A 21,874-nucleotide genomic window follows, 5' to 3' on the forward strand; every position below is an offset into this window, starting at 1 on the left:
TGAATAACTCTGGAAGGTCACATTTGTAAATACATAAACCGCCCATTTGTGTTTGTGTGGGGAGGGTGGCTGGGCACATGGACATTCCTGGTAAGTTGTAATTAAAGCACTGGCAGACAAAGTTGTCCCTTTCCTTTCCAACCAAAACCATAACTCACTCAGCAGCTCCTCCCTCTCCTCATCCATCCAGCTCTGTTGCCTAGCAACCCCTTATCTGAAAGTGGAGCTTTATTTATTTTTTTGACAGTCCTCAGGAAACCTGTTCGCACTAGTTGTTGACATTGAGACAAGAAACTGCTCATGGAGAAGGTATAAAATGGAGTTAAATGAAGCTGATGGGAACAGCGTCGTACTGTTAGTCCGTCAACACACTAAACAAAGACCAGTGTATTTAAGTTCATGGTGTTTTATTGGAAAAACAAAATGTAAAGACTAGCATGTACAACTTGGAATGCAGATCAACTGAACAGAACAGTTGGACTGGGACAGGCTTTGCCGCATCCACTTTCACAGGCATCCCCCCACACATGCGCACACACTCACTCACGCACACACACACACACACACACGGACACTAGATAGAAATGCTGCAAAAGCACCGACCCTCACCAAACAGAAGCAAACGACCCCCAAACATGATACCCAGAGCAAGGTTTGAGGCAGAGCTGGGCAATATAGGGATGTGGTGAAAGATGTTCTTTATTCATCCCAGAGGAATAATAAGGGATGGGATCAGATCTCATCTGGGATTTAGATTTGTGATATAGACCAGATGTAGGTTGCATTAGTCCTACAGTAATCTTCGTATAGGTAATAGTTTAAAGTAAAGTTTGACTGAACAAACGACAAATGAATAAATCCATTTTAGCTCAGGAATCATATGCACATTAAAAATGAAGTTGTCCAAAGAATGTAAAAGATGCTAAAAAACAAAATGCCGCTAAATTATCAAGAGGTATTTAGGCATCATATATTGATTAACAATATTGCCCCGCTCTTGTGTGAGCAAGTAGAGCTAGGCGCTACGTCCAGGAAACAAAGCCATGGTACTACTTTGAGCCTTTCTTTTTGGTTCACCATGCCATTCGGACGCATGATTCTGAATTATTTACCTTGACCCCAGTTACCGATCTCTGTCTCTGTCTCTTATTTTCTCAAAAGTTGCTCCCGTATCATCACCTTCAAGTATTCCTGGCCCTCTCTTACAGTCTAGACACCCACCCACCCCCCAAACAGGTAAACACATTAGAGTAAAGCGATTATTCAGACATGCCAAAAACACAATCTAAAATGTATATATTTTTTTATTCTTATTTTCCTTGTCATTTTTTTTTTTTTTCTTAAAAATATCTCTGTCGTCGCTTGGTTCGTGTAGGTAAGCAAACTGCAAAAGGTTCCCCTGGTTCATTTGCAACCGTCTAATCCCCTGCAAAGCCTCAAACGTCCCGTCCCCCCCTTCGCCCACAGACTCCCTCGCTCTCCCCCGTGAGGCCTTCCAACAGTCGTCCCATCACTGGGCTTTCTATGCCATGACCCGTCGTAAAGCTGCATGCATGAAGAAATAGAAAAAAGAAACAGGAATAGAAGGAAAGGCGATTGGCCAGCCCAGATAAATCATAATGACGTCGCGTGGATGGAACCGGAAAGCAGAGGAGCTGGCGGCAAACTAGCTGGCTGCTGATAGGCTGCTTGGCTAACGTGTGAAAGAATCTGATTGGGCTGCTCGGCACTGGGGTGGGGGGGGGGAGGGGGAGGGAATACAAGCTGGTACATGCAAATAGATAGCCTAAGTCCCGCCCTTCCGCTGTGCCCCATTGGACGCTCTTTTGGAAAGAATTGCTAACGGTAGTCAACAGCGAGGGACAACTCATTGTGATCCCGTTTGAATGGTGCCATGAATTACAGAAATGTTTGTCAATTTAAAAGATCATTTAGCAAGTTAAGAAAGTCACTTGCTCAACGCAACCTTTGGGTGTGTTTTCAGTCAAATTCTTCAAGTTCTATTTCTTAGGTTGATTCCATAGGTTGAACTTCAACATACACCGACTTTCTTAACTTGCAAAATCACCTTTTTCTTCTGAAATAAAGGTCCAATGGTGGTCCACTGGAAGGGGAGGGGCCTAGGCTCTATGTTTTTTGTTTGTTTTACTTTTTTTCTTGCTTATATGGACAGAATTTTCAGTTTTCCAACATTCAGTTTTAAGTTTTCTATACAGAAACAGTATGAATAAATGTAGATTTTTGCAATAAGAGGTAAGTGAAACATTTGACTGATTCTTTGTCTTCAAAAGAGGGACAGCTCATTTGGCGGTCATCATCTGGACAAACTCTGCAGAAACAAACAAAATGAGAACAGCAAGTTAGAGCTCAAAGTCATGACTTCGGCTCCAATACTTGGCACCGGGATTACTCGATTTCCACATCATAAATATCGAAACAAATGTTCCATAGATCAATATTTAAAACATGGGTTAAGCCAGAAGGAACACGTTTCAACTGGAACAGGATGCTCCAAGCCCATTAAGACATAACCCTAACCCCATGCGCTCGGAACACAGTGCAGTCAAAGGCGGCGGTCACGCGGCGGTGCTAATGGAGCAACGGACTGAAGTGTATGCTGCAGTGTGGCACCTTCATAGTTGACTTGTCCGTCCCCGTCGATGTCAGCTTCCCTGATCATCTCATCCACCTCCTCGTCAGTCAGCTTCTCGCCCAGGTTGGTCATCACGTGACGCAGCTCCGCGGCGCTGATGTAGCCGTTGCCGTCCTGGGGGGGGGGGGGCGGAGGATGGTAGTGTCACACATACAGACTAGGGATCCACCCATATGGATTTTTTAGGGCCGATACCGTTTTTTTTTTTTTTTTTCCAATCAGCCTTACCTGATGACCGGTGAATATAAAATCCCAATGCCCATAACGCAAACTTAGGACACACACACCCCCACACACACACACACACCTTGTCAAACACCCGGAAGGCCTCCCTGATCTCCTCCTCGCTGTCTGTGTCCTTCATCTTCCTCGCCATCATGGTCAGGAACTCTGGGAAGTCGATGGTGCCGTTGCCTGTTGATACACGAGTACAGTGAGTCACGGGGTTAATCCCGGCGCCTCCCCTCTGACGGACAGGTGGGTGCAGGGTGGGCGTGTCGTACCGTCAGCGTCCACCTCGTTGATCATGTCCTGCAGCTCGGCCTCGGTGGGGTTCTGACCCAGGGAGCGCATGACGGTGCCCAGCTCCTTGGTGGTGATGGTGCCGTCGCCGTCCTTATCGAACAGGGAGAAGGCCTCCTTGAACTCTGGAGGGAGGGAGGGGGGGAGGGAGGGAGGGAGGGAGGGAGGAGGGGAGAAAGGGGGTGAATGATGGGCTGGTCAGAGCGGACCAGTGCGCAGGAGCAGCGAGTGACTAGAAGACAAACTATTCCAGTCTCTTGGAATATTCCAGTATTCCAATCTACTCTAATTCCATATTAGGGTAAATTGGATCCATAATGGGCCGTGTGTGCCAGAGTGACGTCTTACCAGCAATCTGCTCTTCTGTTAGTTGGTCAGCCTGGAGTGAGAGAAAAACAAACGCATTTATTCTCCTTGAATTATTTAACACGTGCAATAAGCTCCAGAAATAAACAACGCTTCTTGTTCACTAGCCAGGTGCTAACAGTTAAAAGACCAACTTTGTGTACTAGGACACAACCGCACACCAAGGAACCAGATCACAACCTGGAGATCATAGCGACACTGATCCGCGTTACAACCAGAGTCCTGACTTTGCGTCTCCGTCTAACGCTAACGACAATGGGATGCACCTGTAAGTTCTCAAAGCAGATGTCTGTCAAATCAGCTATGAGCCTCATGGCTTTTGGTTCTGGACCTTTGGCCCTTCCTCCGTCGCGTCCCCCCTTCCGGGCTGCCCCCCCGTCCAGCCTCAGCACCCGAGCCCCGGCTCCTCCCTGGGGCTTGGGACCCACGCCTCCGCCCTTGCCCGTCACACTTTTGGGCGCGCTGGCGCCGACGCTCGGCCCGTCCAGCGCCTTCCGCGCCGTCACCAGGCCCTCGGCGAGGCACTCTGCTCGCTTGGCGTTCTGCGCCCCCTGCTTGCGCACCTCCAGCAGCTCGGAGCGGACCCCCTGCAGGCTGCTGCGCAGGTCGTGGAGCTCCTTCACCAGGCCGTCCATGCGGCCGTCCATGCGGTTGGCCAGCATCTGCAGGAAGGCCCTGTAGTTGCGTTCCTGCTGGCGGATGAGCGTGGTGTAGAAGTACTGCTGTTCGTCCAGCAGCTCGTACATGGACGCCAGGCTCACCAGGCTGCCGCCGCCCGGGTACATGACCGCCTTCTTGGGCAGCATTGGGCCGCAGAGGACGAGGAGCAACGGGCCGACAAGTAGGTTTGCGCGGCTGAAAGAACGACACGTGTCTGCACAACAGACGGACAGGCTCGGCTCGGCTTCTTCAGAGAGACCGTTGGGCAGAAGTCAGCATTTGCATATTGTTATTTATGCAATGGGGATGGTTAAGTGGATATCTGATGCCGGTAGAGCCCAGTCAATCCAAAGGAAAGGTCAATTTCAGAACCCGATGTGCGGCCAGCATCAGGGACGGATGAACGAACGTGGAAACATCTATATTCCACGCACTCGCCGCTGTCCCCGTCGTCTTCAAGGTGGATGATTGAAGACCGGGTCTCCTGCTGGTGGTACGTCCCTTCTGTCTCCTACTGAATCTCTCTGCCTAATTGCCGCCAGTGTCTCTGTCGCTCCCTCCTCCTCCCAGCATGTCGAGGGTACGTGACCAGACGTTGGCCATCTGGGTTGTGTGCTTCAGCCGCCGAGGGAACCTCCTCTACTTCGCCCTTGGCAACGTGGGCGAGAACGAGCATCTGTTTGACAGGGTGACAGCGAGAAGCTGAGCTGTCTGCCCCGTCGCCCCTCATAGACGGACGGACTAAGTGAGAGGTCTGCCCACTCTTTTGCAGTGTCCGTCCTCATAGGGTATCGGGTATCGTTTAGCAGCCTTTGACACGGCCTGTTGGAAGTGCCAGATTTCTGTGTTGAAAGACCGGGGCCAAGCCGGGGGAGGTCCCGTCACTCACACGGGGGAGTTGATTTAAGAACAGCATGTGAAGAACAGTGGCCTGTCAACTTCTAGTTAGAGTTCCATCTCCAAGGGGGAGGAGGGGATCAGTTGGCAGCAGCCATACAGCGGTCATCTGAACCCTGCCGGGGGCAGCATGGGTCAGAAGGGTATAGTCTCAGCTGGCTTGGCTAAGCCCATCGCTCACCCCCTCCTCCCAAGGTGTGTGTGTGCCAACAATAATATCTGCCGTGGACGTTTTTGACAACCAGTGCAAATGGCGTGCCAATAGGGAACTAATGAACTAACTTTAATGGGGCTGGAGAGAATCGATTCTAGATGATTGTGTACGAAGGGTGCCTGCAGGCATTCTATAGTTCGAGTAAAGACCATTTGAATTATTAAATACTGATTGAAATTCAACACGAATAACACAGAATCCGGGGTTAACAAGCAAGCTGAAAACCCTAAAGAGAAATTTTGATTTTGCAATGATTAGAACCCACTTTAGGAATGGTCTGTAGGTTGACCAGTAAGATGTCTTAAGGCTGGTGAGCCCATAGCCTGCTTTGTGTTCCAACTATGCTAGACAACACACTGTTGAACCAGTGCAAAACTACAAGTAGTGGAGAAAAGGAGTGAATATTATTCTCTGGCTTCACTAGCTCATCTTCTCTTTCCGCTGGTTTCCCTTCAATATAGCACTGTAGTCCTCTACAATGTGTCTGTTTAACATGAGGCTCCACCCAGAACAGATCCGAATATAGAAGTTTCCCTTCATCAAAAGGCAACCCCTTTATTTTCGGAAACCAAGTTATACTTGTCCCTGAAAATCCATGGTCAAACACGCAATTACAGATCCCAGGTGAGGTGCCTTGGGCGCTCTCTGTTTTTAATCCCACCCTGGTACGGTTGAACCTCTGCTATGGTTCTGTTTGGCACTGGTGAATGCAGCAATCAATCTCGTGTGTGGCCCAAACAAACCGCCCTTGTGTTTAATTGGAACTGTTGGACTGTAGACCGGTTCCAATTGTACTCAAGGCCTGGCCCATTGCTGGCTTATTTGGTCCAAGTAGCCAAATATCTTTGCTTAAATGTCATGTTAACCAATTATCTAAAAACTTACTTCTTCAAGTCTACCAAGCACAGCATTGGCCTCTGTGATTTTTGTTAGCGCTCCCTGATTTTACAACAAAACAACCACTGCGGGTCACTTAGTGCATAATATTGCTAAGCAACATGTTTTTTGATGTGAATTCCCATGAGCTACAAAAATCCCATTAAGTCTCCTTTGATGCAAATACGTAGTTACAAACCTTGAGGTGGATATAGATAGGAATATACTCCTGCCTATTTATCCATGCAGTAGTGAATTATGGAGACTGATACAACAGTCTGCATTACCTAAACTGATGTGGATGCAGTAGTGTATGCATATACTGCTCCCTTTCAGACTCAAGACTCAACTAGCCAAGACTCAAGCATACAGCTTGTTTCTTGGGGATTACAGGTCTAACATGTAACAGGCACATGTCAAAACATCACTGATCTGTCCACCCCTATTTTGCATATAGGTGAGCAGAAGCAATAGTAGAAATAATGACTACTTGTTCCTGCAAGAAGTAGTCATCAGACCAACATTTAAGTAAAATCGAACAATTAATTTAGTGGGTCTTCACATGAAACAAAGCAAAATAAAAGTAATCCTCCTATCGCAGATGAACGTACACGTCATAAAGTCAGTTCCCAGTAACGCACCCTTGATTCTGCAAGTAAACCGCCCTTTGATTACATCAATGATTATTTAATCCTGGGTCATTGTGGATGTTATCTGGACGCAACTAACAAGTTTCCTGTTAGTTGTAACTATCGGGATGGTCACTGATAACACAGTGGAGGATGGTTTGGCTTCTCTTCTGAACAATAGATAAAGGCGAGACAGAAGACAGAACTACCAGCATACCTGATAACAATCCAAATCTACCATCAACATGTTGAGAATCTGGCATTCATGGGGGATTGGCGATGTGTCGGGTGTGTTGACGCAATGTAAAAATATGTTTATCTGATTATCAAGCCAAGTTTTGCGCTGGTAAATTAAGGTGAATTGCAGCATCATGCCCCGTTTTCTCCATGTGCAGACCTCATAGAGTGCGGACCTCATAGTGTGCGGACCTCATAGTGTGCGGACCTCATATAGTGTGCAGACCTCAGACTGTACGGACCTCAGACTGTACGGACCTCATATTGCCTCATACTGTACAGACCTCATACTGTGCATACCTCATACTATAGAGACCTCATACTGCCTCAGACTGTGCAGACCTCAGACTATGCCAGATCACGGCCAATGGTACGTCTTGCTTTGGGGCTACTAACATTAGCTGGCCGCCGGCTCGCCGTTAGCAAAACCAACCCTACTTACATTTGTAACAGGCATTGCTCAATCTGTCGATATATAATGTAACAAAATGCAAAACGACTAGGGTACAGGTAGGGATGGCTATTTAAGAGCGATCGAGCTAGTCACAGAAACACGATTACACCCCGGTTCGCTACGCCTACCCGCCCATGTTTCATAGTTGCTAGCTAGCTAACATCTTGACTGGATCAATCTCACACACACAGCCTCTGTGACCGAATGAATTTAGTATTCTGAGCTGGAACCGAAAGCCTGTCAAATGCAGGAATATATTGCGGATTTAAGAATGATTACACAAAAATGCATATCTCCAAAACGGTCGAAGGAACACTCACCATGTCTGTTTGCGCAGGTAGTGCTTGTTGGCTAATGCTAGGCGTAGAGGAAATGGACGGTCGCCACTGAGCTGCAAGGCTGGGTTAGGGGCGAACCACGACTCCAGCATTCGTGTATTCCTCCGCACAGATGAAAAGTGCCCAGGTCGCTGACTCCCGCATCTCCTTCTTTTCTAGGTGCTGGAAAACTTTTTTTTTTCCAAGAAAGCAATCGCCTCCGCACACGCTTAAACAAAAAATATAATGTTAGTTAATGTTAGTTCCCAAACTCTTTTCTAAGGCATTTCCTTAAAAGCGAAAACAACTGACACAATATTTAAAGTATTTAAAGTCCAAAAGAATGTGTGTAATGTTCCAATTCAGCTACAGTAAGATGCATTTATTGTCGTGAAAATAGCGAACAATAGGCAACAGAGGCTATCCACGACAAACATTTGAGTTAATTTACTATTTTAAGTAAAAAATAAACAAACAATCCTGACACAAATGGTTTCCCTTAAACTGTATTATTTACAACAAATTATGTCATCCCTGTCCCTGTCTAAAAAGAAATCCCTGTCAATTTAGTGCTTGATTTGTTTTCTGTGTTGGGGCCACTGCGGGACATTTCAACGCCAAGCAATTAATCTGAATTCAGAATTGTAAAGTGACAAGCAACGACCTCGTTCCCTAATGCCTGATATTGTCTGCCATACCAACACATTTCTGTGGTTGTACTCACAAACATGCAGGTATAAGGCCACATACTCATACATCTGCACTTCATGTAGGTAGGTAATACCACGGAAGAGAAAATAGAATCATGCAAAGATCATAAATTAACTCAATAGAAAGTGGAAAAAACAGCACATTCACACATTTTATTATATAACAAATGCATCTATTTTACCTGCAAACAAATATAGGCCTAAGCATTTCTATATTTATATTAATTACATAAACACATGAAAATACGAATCGAAGTAGATTGAGTTCTGGCCTCAATGTAAAAGAGGCCACATCAAATAGGTTTGATCTTAAACTCAGATTTTACTTAATTTCAAAAAATTCGATTAGGCCTACAACGATAACTTTTTTCCCGTGTATGTTCATCTAAAAATGCAGCTAGTGTTACTAACTACAGAACACCCCTAACAAAAACTCAAATAAGACACGTATTTGCACTGCTAACACACATTGTTAACAAATATGCGCAACAATTATGTTTGTTGCCTGGGGGGACATAGATAAACACCACAGTCACCCAGGAGGTTACAGATTTTATTCTAGGCGATCAGAGCAGCGGCGGCCGCGCTGCAGACCTTTATGGAAGCGGAAGGATACACAGTCGGCTTTTCCCGACCGGCTTCTCATTTCGACTCTGTTATAGGGAAGTGCAATTCATTTTGAGACGAGCTTGCTGATTGGATAGAGTAGACCTGCAATATTCTACACACTGTACAGCCGCACAAGATTGGCTACGCAGGATCTGCAATGCGTCAAGCCATGGCGCTATGTAAATGATGAGCCAGATGAGTGGACGGATACTTCATAACGAGATTTGCCTGATTATAATAATACATGACTAATACTTTATTTCCAGACGACTCCGTCTGTTCGTATTTAAAGTGATTGACACATATTATGACAGCCTACTTCACAAGTGGGAGGGACATCACCTCAAACAGCGTACCTGTTACTTAAAAGTCGAATAATTGGCGTTTAAAATGTATTTATAATATGTATTTGAAATATCATTCTGCTTTGTGTATCTTCTTTTTTGTTGGGTTTTATTTTTTTATAAATGTATTTGACAGTCTGTTTTAATCTCATGTTTATTTCATGGAAGCTATACCATATAACATTATTTAAGTAACAGAACTAATGTACAAAAAAAACCACCAGTTCTAAAAAAAACAATGCAATTCTCAAAAAGTATATTTGATGTACCTATATACATAAAAAACCTTTTTCATCAATCATTTTTAAGAATTACTAAGAATACTTTTTTTTCCCCACATGAACGTCTGCTTGTTCTTTCAATCTTCAAGCAGTATATCCAACTCCTCTAGGGGCAGTCTGAGACGCAGTTCCTTCTCCGTCATGAGGTCCACAAACTCCTGTAGGTGTCCCGGGAACAGCTGCACTGCGTCCATGTACAAACCCTGGTCACAACACAAACACATTCATGAGCAAGAACGACTGAATGCCCTCACAAAGTATATGTACAGTAAATGGATGTATATGCATGCCATGCACAACAGCAAACCTGTACGCTACACATAGACACAAAGCAGCACTCATACGGTATTCAAGCAAAGTAGTCATACATAGTGAGTATCAATAGTCGCATACAAATATAGAGAGCTAAGAATCTAGGCAGCATCTATAATCTGTAAAGTGTGTGTGTGTGTGTGTGTGTGTGTGTGTGTGTGTGTGTGTGTGTGTGTCACCTTAGACCAGGGAACGTTCTGCAGGGCTTTGTAGAAGATGGCTTTGGCATTGTCCACCTTACCTTCTGATACCTGCAGGCATACATACAGAAACATGTACATTTAGGCCTATGCGCATCATACATCATACACCATACCCCCCCTAGACTAGACTAGAAATGTGTTCCCTAACAAATAGCAGTAGATTTTGAAGTCATCAACCATATTTTAGCTCTCAGTCATTTGAGTGTTACTGGTACATAGTAAATTGTAAATGGACTGCATTCTTATCGTGCTATTCTAACCAGTGGCCACTCAAAGCGCTTTACAATATTGCCTAACATTCACCCATTCATGCACTCATTCACACACCGACGGCGGAGCTATGCTAGGCGACAGCCAGCTCGTCAGGAGCAGTCAGGGGCAGTCAGGGTGAGGTGGCGTCTCGCTCAGGGAGACCTCGGCGAGGAGGAGCCGGGGGTCGAACCAGCAACCTTCCGGTTACCAGCCAACCCCCTCTACCTCCTGAGACACTTGCTGCCAATAGTAGACATTGTGTTGGTTTCCCCGGCTTCCTGCCTCACCAGGAAGTGCATATACATCCGCCAGAGTAGAGGACAGTGGGCTCCCGTCTCACTAAGAAGGGCGTTTCCAAACAGGCCCCGGATACGGTTGCCAAGGCCATTTTCCGGCAAGATGGGTAGAGCAGCATCATGAGTTTCAGACCTGCAGGCAGACAATTGAAAGATAAATAAATAGAGTATAACATTCACACCCAGATGGGAACATTCGTAATGCTGCAATTGCAAGGGCTTTTAAAACTGGGCCAACTCGACTGAAAACAAGCATTTTTTTTCCACCTGGTTGTGTCTGGCTTTGACATTAGGAGAGCTGGGAAGCACATTTAACAACAAATAGTGAATCCACTCATCGTCCCTTATCATTATGTGATTAGTGACTTGATGTTCAATATAACATTAAGTACTCCACGACAGAGTCGTAATACCGTCCTTGCCTTGACTCCACATCTTCGCTCTCTTTCTCTTTACCTCCTGATCTGACGTCTCGATGTTCCCAATAGTGTGTAGTGTACCACATCTTGTTGGTCACATTAATGTTTTTTGTAGGAAAATCCCTACCTGAGGGTTCCCCCGTGCAGATCCTCTTATATGCTGCCAAAAAAACAATACCTCTGAAACACTAGTCTCACAGATAGATGACACACGGACCGCAGCTGCTCTCACCGCTGGGCAGCGTCTACCAGCTGCTTCCTTTGTTGCTCGGCAACAATGGCAAAGAGGCGTGGCACGATGTCCTTGCATTCCCGGGTCACTGAGTGAAAGAAGCGGCGTGCCCGCCCCGCGCTGTGATACCGGTTCTCCACCTGAATGACGAACACACACACACACACACGCCGCGTGCTGTTATTTGTGTATTACACTCGTTTTGGAACTAAACACTTGGAATAAAGCGTGGCGCCCGACTGTACCTGTAGGTACACGGTCCAGAGGGGGGCGCTCTGGGGCCACGCGGAGAGCGACGAGGTGAGGGCGTGTCTCAGCGTCGCCAGGGGAAACACGCTGGTGCTGAGGTGGTACCTCAGCAGCGCCGTCTGCTGAACGGCCAACGCCTCGCACTCAAACGCCAGCCTCTTGGCGCAGAGTGTGCGAGCCTCTGTGCCGGCGGCGCCCGGACCCCCGCTGCTGGCGTCGGGGTGTGGATCAGAGCCCGGTGTCAGCGCCCGGTGGAGCCCCTCCATGCCCTCCCGGGCCTGGCTGTAGACGGCGTTGGCCGCCTGCACGCCGACCGTCAGATGCTGGTACAAAGCGTAGCAGCCCACCAGGCCCCTTAGCTTCGGTCCGTCTCCTAGAATAAATCAAAACATAAACATTAAATAAACACAAATTGAAAAGTACTCTCACTTCGGTGTTCTGCAATTTCCTCATTGTCCTCTTTGATCACAAATAGGCATTGGAACAACGTACACAACAACTTTGTTCACATTCCTCCGGCACAAAGGGGCGGCTCACAGGCGACCCACCTTTCTTGCTCTCTCCCCACTTCCGGAGGTCTTTCTCCAGGGCCGACAGGCGCTCCGTCAGGGCCTGCTCATACGACCTCCTGGCCTTCAGCACCGCCACCGGGGTCGGGGCCGGGGCATCCGAGGAGGAGGCGGCCGTGCCCTCCGCCAGCCGGGTGAGGACGCCCACGGCCGGCGAGGAGGTCACGTCCGCGGGGCCGCCCTTCCTCCCCTCCCCCCCGGCGCGCTCCTCGCACTCCAGCTGGGCCCACAGCAGGCAGAGGTCGCAGAGGGCGGGGCAGCCCAGGCCCTTGGCTCCTCCCATGGCGGTGGCGGCGGAGAACACCTTGCGGGCGTCGCCGGCGTTGCCCAGCAGCCACTCCAGGTGGCCGTACTCCCGCCACAGTGCCAGGGCCGAGCGGTTGTCGGGCTCCTTCAGCAGCCTCTTGGCCACACGCTTGCTGCTCTTGCCCTGCGAGCGCAGGCGCTTCTTGCTGCCGCCGCCGCCGCCGCCGAGGCAGCGCAGGACCTGACAGGGACACACGCGCGCGCGCGCACACACACACACACACCGCACGTGTTCATACACACACACATAAACCCACGGCGAGTATTACTAGTATTAAACTCCTCTTGTTCAAGCTTTTGTTTTGTCCCGAGATGGATGAGACTTGATGATGATTTGGACTTTGTGCCAATTTTCTGCCGATGCCCCTTTGTATTTCACATATATAAAAATATATATTACTGTGATAAAGACATCTCCATGATAATATTTGAAAAGTGCCGCACTTCCTGTCGGGCCATATTATCTCCTCCAGTACACACAACCCAGAGCCTTTCGCCATGTTATCGCACGTTAACAAGGGTGATTCCATCTAATCACGCAAGGCAAAAGGTCAACGACGATCAACGTACGATAACAGTGCGATAGCAGTGCGATAACGGGTTCGCCCGGCGTCCTACCTTGAGTTTCTCATAGCGAATCCAGCAGAGGGACAGGGCCGCTCGGTGGGGCGTGGCCAGGTGTGGGAGGAGCAAGTGGAAGGCGTTGGTGAGGAACTCTTCCCCTTGCTTCCCGAGCCCCGCCCACTTCCTTGAGCCCTGCAGCGTGTTCATGTGGCCCACCGAGGGGACCCCCGTGTTCTGGAGGTCGTGGCCGCTCAGAGGGCGCTGTGGGTCGGTGCCTGGGGGGAGACGGACATTGGGAAGGAGCTGGTGGGTTATGGTTTGTTTGATTCATCTGGTTGGATGACAAACTGCTCAGCCACAATAGTCTAGTCCTAAAATGACATAACTGGCGAATGTCCAAAGAGTGCAACGCAACATATACATGTACATCCATGTTACATGAAAACATTTATGGTGAAGGCTGGATACAGTATCATGACATACACACACAGACACACGCATACGCACACCCTTCTTGTCATCCCATACACTTTAAGCAAACAACAAATGAATGAATAAGTCAGTACCAAGGCAGCCATTTAGTCCCCGTTTGTGAAGATGTGTCTGCATGTAAGCTCCCCATCTTTCTGTTTCCAATGAGCCCACTATTACCCCTCATCTCTCTCCTTGGCCCCCAATGTTGACCTTTTGAGGGACCTCCATTGACACTTAAGGGCTGATTATGGTCCCACGTTCACGCGACACAATGACCCCGCAGACGCTTCGATGCAGTCGTGAACCTGCTTTGGTTCTGCGTCGGGTTTTAGTGAGCGGACCAATCTCCTCAATGGAAGGTTACAATTTTCGGGAGGCGCACGTCAGGCCCTTGCGGTGGACGCAAGGAGGGTCCGCAAGGACGTAAGGGGTCCGTAACCCCCTTGCGTTGTGTGAACGTGGGACCATAATCAGCCCTTTAGTGATTGGGAAGCCACCAGAACAACCCTCCTTTGGGTTCAAGTGACTAAAGGGGACTTTCTGTTACCCTGTGTGAGCAGCGTGAGGTCCTCCAGCAGCAGGCTGCTCTGATAGGGAGAGTCCACCGGCATCCCCATGAAGGACAGGAAGGAGAGGAGCAGACGGCGCTGGAGCTCTGGGGAGGCGAGCTGGATCAACGAGGGCCCGATGTCGTCAAACAGCACCTGGGGGTGGATGGAGAGACCAGGAGAGGGAGGGGATTCAACTACAATGGGGTCTTTTATGTAGAGTAACTCCTTGAACGGCAAGTGGAATAAGCGTTTTAATGACAATTCAATTTTCTAATTCACTGGTGTTCAAAGAAGAGTAAGAACAGTATGGGAACAATCATTTTTGAGCAAAAAAACCAACATTTTGGGTTGATTCTTTTTTAACGTTTACATAAAACCTTTGATGATGCATCTTAAGGTCAGCCCCGCTAACCTGTCTGTCTGGGTCCTCGCAGTCCTCCACTGATTGGCCCTTGTCTGGCCTCCAGGGCAGCCAATGAGCTGCCTCCCTGGAAGACTCCACATTCAGCCAGAGCTCCCACCTGGGTCGGCCTCGATCCTTCAGCTCATCCTCCTCCTCTTCCTCGTCTTCGTCATCCTCTGAAGAAGAAGAAGAAGAAAGAGGACACATGAAGACAAACAGATGTGATCAAACACAAACACTAATATATTTAGATGGGGTTACCTCTTTAGTTTATATTTACATTGTGTGTGTGTGTGTGTGTGTGTGTGTGTGTGTGTGTGTGTGTGTGTGTGTGTGTGTGTGTGTGTGTGTGTGTGTGTGTGTGTGTGTGAGTGTGTGTGTGCGTGCGCGCAGTGTTGGGGGTAATGAGTTACAAAGTAACAGATTACAGTAACAATATTACTTTTTTGGGTAACGAAGTAAAGTAACACATTACACTAAAAATATTGGCAACTACACTACTTTACTAGACTATAGGAATGCGCGTTCCTGCGTTCTTCATTCAGTTCATCTGTTTAAGTGGTGCGTGCATGCGTGCTGTCTGTGTGTGTGCTGCCTGTGTGTGTGCTGCTTGCCTCGGCACATTGCCATAGCGATCGATTTGAGTGACGTAGCTGCTGGTGCGAAGGAGAGAGGGAAATGGAGATAGAGACGGAGACGGAGACAGGGGGTTTCGGCCACTGGCAATTACTTTCAGTTTATAACTTGAAAGGACAAAAATATTCGAGTCAAATGCACTCTATGCCCAGGCGACAGGAGTCTTTCAACTTTCAACCTGCGATGTGCAAGCCAACATCCGACAGGAAAACATTATCCCATTACCTGGACAAGTGTTATTCCGACATGGAATCAAAGCTCAAAATAACTTTTGAGTCCCTGGATCATGTGTCCACCACCGCAGACATTTGGTCCGCCAATAACAACAACAACAAGTTACTTAGGAATGACGGTGCACTGGATAGACAGCATTTTTTAAACGTGAGAAGGCTGCTCTTGCCTGCAAGAGGGTGAGAGGAAGACACAATGTCATAGCTTGCGAAATAGAACAGGTTCATTCAGCCTTTGGACCATCGCATAAAGTAACAGCATGTGTCACTGCGGCTTAAGTGCATTTCTGTTTTAATTGTAGGGGATAAAGTGACCTTTATTTTTATGTATTTTTATTGAAAGTAAAGTAATAAGTAGTGAAGTTACTTTTCAAATGCAGTAACGAGTAAATGAATGATGAAAGTAACAAATAACTTTTTTCTACCCCAACACTGTGTGTGTGTGTGTGTGCACGTGCGTGTGTGTGTGTGTGTGTGTGTGTGTGTGTGTGTGTGTGTGTGTGTGTGTGTGTGTGTGTGTGTGTGTGTGTGTGTGTGTGTGTGTGTGTGTGTGTGTGTGCTAGTGCGTGTGTGTGCGCACCTGCACTGGGCTGGAGCCAGCCCCCTCGCTCCTGTTGAAGCATCCAGGCCTTCCAGCCTCGGGCCCCCACCTCACCGACCCTGGCCTCCCCGCTGTCCCAGAACGGCTCGAAGAACTCCACCTGCGCACGCCAACACACACTCAGCATCAGAACAGAACTGCAGAGGACTAGAGGACGCCACATTCTGACAGGTGAGGAGAAGCCCAATGTGGATGCTGGAGACTCTTGTCTTGACACGGCCAAAGACCTCCTAAATAATATCGATAACAGCAATCATTTATTGACCATATAAAAGCATACAAAAACAAATCAAAATGGTTCAGTATTGATAAGATTGGTACTTTGCATTGCCTAGTTGTATAAAAAAAATGTTAAGGTCACCGGCCTTTGCTAAAAGCACTTAGTGGGCCTACTGGGTTCACCAACAACATAATGAGGGTGAGTCTATACGGTTCACCCACAACATAATGAGGGTGAGTCTATTGGGTTTGACACCACCTCATAACAGTGAGGTCCGATGTGAGTGCAGAGTGTTGGGGTGGCTACCTGCTGCCTGGTGGGCAGTCCTCGAACCGAGTCCGGCTTGAAGAAGGTGAAGTCCATCATAGCCTGGAAGAGTGACACGGCCTTCTCAGAGTGACCGCACTGCCGCAGGAAGTGACACTGCTGGATGAACAGATCTGCGAGACGGAACAGAGGGGAGCCCCGTGAAACACACACACACACACACACACACACACACACACACACACACACACACACACACACACACACACACACACACACACACACACACACACACACACACACACACACACACACACACTTCTATAACACTGAGTATCTATACACATGGAGACAATATGTGAAGATGGTTATGTAGATATCCACAGTATATGAACAAAATATATCCGTCATATAAAACCCCCCGAAAAACAGTATTAAAACCAAACAGAGTATTAATGAGAAGGTGGGGTGTTCAGACTGCACCCATACATTCTTCTTTCCATTCTTTACAAGATATTCGGTAGATGTGTAGTGGATACATCCCTCCAGGATATGTCTAGGATATTTGACATTTTCACAGGATATTCGGTAGTTGTGTAGTGATGTATTGATGATGTGATGTTATGGAGATTTAAAGTTTTTAGACCACGTTAACGATCACGTCAACATGTGGCTGAATACTTTACCTAACATCTCGTCCTCGGTCCCTGCTATGGCCAGGTGAGACACCATGCTGCCGTCTTGCACCGCACTGAGCGTGCTCAGACACTTCCCGTAGGCGGCGTTGACCCTGGACACGGTGAAGGTGCTGAAGTGGCTCTGGGTGAACAGCAGGTACTCCCGCCACAAGGGGGGGCTGTTGGGGTGAAGGAACACCTGGGGAGCAGTCAAACCAGACACTTCAGAGCCACGCACACAAACACGTGCATGTAGGTACAGACATACGTCATACAAACGGTTCATCATGGATGATAAAGACCTGCTATATGATTTGATAATTGCTGTTGTTGTCAACAATGTTGTTGTTGAAGTCCATTATTGTATGCATTAACTTGTATGTCTGTTCCCATCGGCCAGACAATAATTTCTTCTTGGCATATGTTTGCATATAATATGCATATTATTAATGATTTGCATCATCACTAGTCAGAAACACGTCAAGTTCCCACCACGTCAAGTCGGAACACAGGTGCACTCGTCGTAGTTTGAACAAGCATAGTTTGGGAGAGGCCACGCCTCTTTGAAAGGAGTTATGTCATTTCTCACGTGGTAATTCCAACCAACCAGGGCAACGTTTTGATATGTTGAGGGCAGTGTCTTATGTCCGCATTTATTAGAGACCATATGCACAGAAAAGCAGACGGAGGGAGTTACCCTGGAGCTCCCGCGAGTTTTCAAAGCCATGTGACACGTCGCATAGGGAAGTCATCGCCAGCATTTCACCAGACGTTTTTTTATCCCAGAACGCACTATGTTATGCGAGGCAACGCAACGCATGCTTGACCTGAGACGCGCCTAATGAGGCAGTTCATCCCTGGGGGGGGGGGGGTGGGCCTCCGGTAAAGCCTAAACCGACCGGCGTCTCCCTCTGCCCTCCTACCAGTTTCTTCCACTCCTTGGCGAGGGCGGCCGGCTCCCACAGCTCCCTGCAGAGGCGCAGCCGCTCCAGCTGCAGCGCCACGCAGGAGGGGTTGGAGGCCACGGCCCGCTCCGCCACGCTCAGCTTCTTCTCCACCACGGCGCGGTACGACGCCCGCCGGCGCTCCGCCGTGTCCGCCTCGCCGCCGCCGCCGCCGCCGCCGCCGCCGAACACCGCCGCGCTCTGCTCGTCCTGGGGAGGGAGGGAGGGAGGGAGGAGGCGTGGATTAAAGGGGAGGAGAGAGAGAGAGAGAGAGAGAGAGAGAGAGAGAGAGAGAGAGAGAGAGAGAGAGAGAGAGAGAGAGAGAGAGGTCTTCTCCAGAGCTCATAATTACCATAAATAATACAAACATAATACGTTTATACGAAAGATATTGTGTAAAACCACTGCGTAATTTAGGTTTGCCTGTATTGAGCTCTCTCTCTCTCTCTCGTAAAACTGTCCTAAACCTCAACCCTCCACACCCACCATTCTTTATTGGCCTATTGCCATTTTCGAGGATTATGAGGAGTACTGCAAATGTCCAATACAAATCGAAGCGGTCCCTACCTGGTAGCGTATGAACTCCATCCATAGCTGTGTGTCTCCTGGTTCTTCCCTCAGCCGCCTGTTGAAATCCCCCGTTTTCTCAGACAGGCTGGCCACCCTCTGGTCCTCCGCCGTGGCCTGGCTCTGGTCCTCGGGGGGCTCCTGCTTCCCCTTCCCCTGGGCCCACAGCGCCGTGCCCGCGTCGTACACGCCCAGCGGGTTCGCCGGCGACGTCAGCACCCTCCCCGCTAGAGGACGGGGAATAAGATCGGGGAATAAGATCGGGGAGTATATGTACGTATGTAGAACCTGGAGTGGGCCAATGATTGTCTTGGCTTTTGGTCACCGAACACCAGAGAACCATTGTGGGAAACACAGGTTATTGAAAGGGTTTCTGATTGGTTGAATGTGTGCCAGGTGATCTAGCACGTCACCTGACACTATGTGACCTGACTCGTTGATTCTAATAAACCGGTTTGCGATTTTCCCTTGGATTTTATTGTTTGGTTACTCTCTTTGGTTAGTGCTTTTCATTATGTAATCAGTTAAGAATGGAACCATACCCAGTCGGCCTGTTTTGTACATATTTGTTCACAACATTGCTTACGACCAAACATCCAAAATGAAATCCTACCCATCTCTCCTCTGCTCACTACTTCACCAGCCAGGGTAATGAAGTTGATAACTCGGGGCGCATCATCGCCTGCTCCAATCCTGGGCAGTGAAGGCAAAGCGGGTTCGGATCTCAGCAGCTGCTGACTATCTTTTGAGAAGTATCGGTCCGCCTTTCTCCTCTTGACGTCAGCTTTCTTCTTCTTTTTGGCACTTTGCTCCGACTCCTCCCAAGTAATCCCCTGAAAGCGAGGGTCCAGGCCCAGCGATGATGAGCCCTTCCGTCTGTACCTGGAACACAGACGCGTAGATGACAGAGTTAGAGAAGTGGAGTGTGTTTCGGTGGTGTTTGGGTTCATTGAAAGTAGAAGGCTACGGGCTATTATTGTTTATCGTTGCCGTTCTTTTTACCAAAAACCTTAAAATAAAAAAAGGGGGTAGTGTTAGGAGACTAGATTAGATTAAAATCTGAGATAACGCTGGCAACAGCCAGGGGAAGAAACAAAAGGCCTGTTCCTTCTAACGGAAGACCTAAGGGCATCTTTACGATCACATGGTTCAGACCAATCCCATACAATCCTGGGTATTTCGAGGACTGGGTTCATAAGCTGAATCTGTGATGTCAATTAATATATTTTTTGGGATTGCAATTCACATGCAATCGCTATAAAGCTGTATAATACCAAGTGAGTGAGACAACCAGTGAGAGGTTTACCTGGCCACGTCCCCCCTGTACAGGGACTTGTAGGTCCAGTTGGCTTGGTCTGGTTTGTTGTCAACGCAGAAGGGGCGCTCAGTGGGGGAACGCACGTCGTCCAGCCAGGAGAAACGACTGGCTAGCGGAGCAGCCTTTTCCCTGGAGGTACAGAAGAACACACGGTGTTACGCACATACATAGACTTCAAACAGTAATGCATACACGCATACCTGCATGTATGCATGTAGCAAAGCACACTCATCACTGCATGATTGGGCAGGTGCATGTTTGTAATAGGTGTCTGTGCACATGTGTGCGTGTCAGGACCTTTCTCTCTCCTGCTCCCTCTTGAGGTCACTGGGATAAACGGTGTCAGAGCCCGACCCGCTACTGACTGAAGAGCTCCTGTCCCTCTTCTTATGTTTTTTCTTCTTTTTCTTCTTCTCCTTCTTTTTCTTCTTTTTGGGAGGCTTGTCATCCCCATCCCCATCCCCCTTCTTCTCCTCCTCCTCCTCCTCCTCAGAACTTACCTCCCTGTCAAGATACAAGGACAGGTAAAAACCAAACCATGTTACCTAATGTGTATTGGGAGTGAATAAGCAAAGTCAATTATTATTATTTGATTGAATTCAAATAATAATTCAATTGAATTCAATTTTTTTTACATAATTTCAATTCAATCAATGCATTGAAATTATGTAAAAAAAAGAAAAAAAAGGGAGCTGTTAGATAAAATAATGAACTTATATAGTTGTATCACATCTCACGGCCATGTAAAATATGGTACAACAAGACGGGGATGATGAGAAGCACCAATAAATACTAACAAACTGATTATTTGAAACCATCAGGCCAACATTCTGATAAATGTTTGAATATTGAAGAAGACACTTAGAATAACTTTATTAAAAGGTTATCCCAGTAAGATGGAATTGTTTCATATTTAGTTCATGATTAGCCTCATCAGGGAGAGTAGCCAGAGAGAGTAGTTAACAAGAGAAAACAGTGAACTCGATTTCAACTGGACAATAAGCATATTTTCCTACCTTGATTCTTCTTGGTTCTGACTTTTGCTGGCCTTTAAAGCCCGTTCATTGAGAGCAAACGCATCATCAGCTCGAAAGCTCTTATTGGTCAACCAGTCTAAATATAATATCACAATGTGGACAATAGGAAAATGGTCAGAGGATGGAAGACACAGACACATACAACACTGAATAAACGGAGTACTACAATAGCTTAATTGTATCCGATATATTAGTGATATGACTACAATTTCAATTTGTGATTATCATTTGTTTGTTGTAAAATACAATAAACGTCTATTCATATCTGGGAAACCTTGACTATAACAGTATGAACATATTGAATGAAATTGGGGTTATGCTGTTGCCTGCATGAGGTGAGTAATCTTTAAGTGAGGGCAGTTTTCCGTCATTACACATGACAGTACATTCACACATTGTATAACGGTTCGGTTTTTTATGCCATCAAGCCCATTTCAAGATGATTAAAAATGAATACGATTAAAAGGTCAACAAGTGAGTTCAATGTTGAGCAACGATAAAGTTCGACATGTTGCTCATTCAGCTCTCATGTGCTTAACGTGTTAGGGGAGCTGACGTTCCTGACTTTAAAGGCTAGGTAATGTCGCTTTGTTTACGGAAACGATTTCCATAGCAAATATGTTGACGGTAAACATGTTGATAATAACCTTTGGAAGAATCATCCACGTTTGTGGCCGTGACTGCTGCGAAAGCTGGAAACAGAGCCATGTTGTTGATGTTATCAACAGCGTTATGGCGCAGGGAGATGGCGTCATCAAATGGTCCAGTTTTGGCTGTT

At 47.4% G+C, this 21,874-nt stretch overlaps 2 protein-coding genes across 2 annotated transcripts; both read right to left on the reverse strand.

Annotated features, from left to right (window-relative positions):
• Window positions 1–390: 390 nt before the first annotated feature.
• Window positions 391–7,912, reverse strand: LOC311362526 (calmodulin-1). The gene is made up of 6 exons (XM_084482389.1): window positions 7,829–7,912; window positions 3,524–3,554; window positions 3,157–3,300; window positions 2,961–3,067; window positions 2,632–2,767; window positions 391–2,329 (listed from the first exon to the last, which is right to left on the reverse strand). Exons 1-6 carry the CDS (start codon window positions 7,829–7,831, stop codon window positions 2,301–2,303), a joined length of 450 nt encoding a protein of 149 aa, XP_084338515.1. The 5' UTR covers window positions 7,832–7,912; the 3' UTR covers window positions 391–2,300.
• A 985-nt stretch (window positions 7,913–8,897) lies between these two features.
• nrde2 (NRDE-2, necessary for RNA interference, domain containing) lies at window positions 8,898–21,804 on the reverse strand (the record flags this gene model as incomplete). The annotated part of the gene is made up of 19 exons (XM_084481764.1): window positions 8,898–9,972; window positions 10,261–10,332; window positions 10,824–10,965; window positions 11,484–11,623; window positions 11,729–12,105; window positions 12,281–12,788; window positions 13,226–13,446; window positions 14,193–14,349; window positions 14,609–14,775; window positions 16,046–16,166; window positions 16,593–16,726; window positions 17,240–17,429; window positions 18,154–18,384; window positions 18,742–18,968; window positions 19,355–19,623; window positions 20,048–20,188; window positions 20,357–20,563; window positions 21,076–21,172; window positions 21,744–21,804. The coding sequence occupies 19 exons, from the start codon at window positions 21,802–21,804 to the stop codon at window positions 9,847–9,849; spliced, it is 3,588 nt and encodes a 1,195-aa protein (XP_084337890.1). The 3' UTR covers window positions 8,898–9,846.
• Window positions 21,805–21,874: the final 70 nt, after the last annotated feature.

This window comes from Micromesistius poutassou, assembly GCF_964030765.1.
Source record: "Micromesistius poutassou genome assembly, chromosome: 17".
Classification (NCBI taxonomy): Eukaryota; Metazoa; Chordata; class Actinopteri; order Gadiformes; family Gadidae; genus Micromesistius; species Micromesistius poutassou.

What these genes read in the sequence shown, in the direction of transcription:
- LOC311362526 (XM_084482389.1), bottom strand. An exon ending in CCTTCCGGGTGTTTGACAAG is followed by an intron (nt 2,768 to 2,960) that starts GTGTGTGTGTGT and finishes CCCCCCCCCCAG; the next exon opens with GACGGCAACGGCTACATCAG. An exon ending in CGGACAAGTCAACTATGAAG is followed by an intron (nt 2,330 to 2,631) that starts GTGCCACACTGC and finishes TTGTTTCTGCAG; the next exon opens with AGTTTGTCCAGATGATGACC.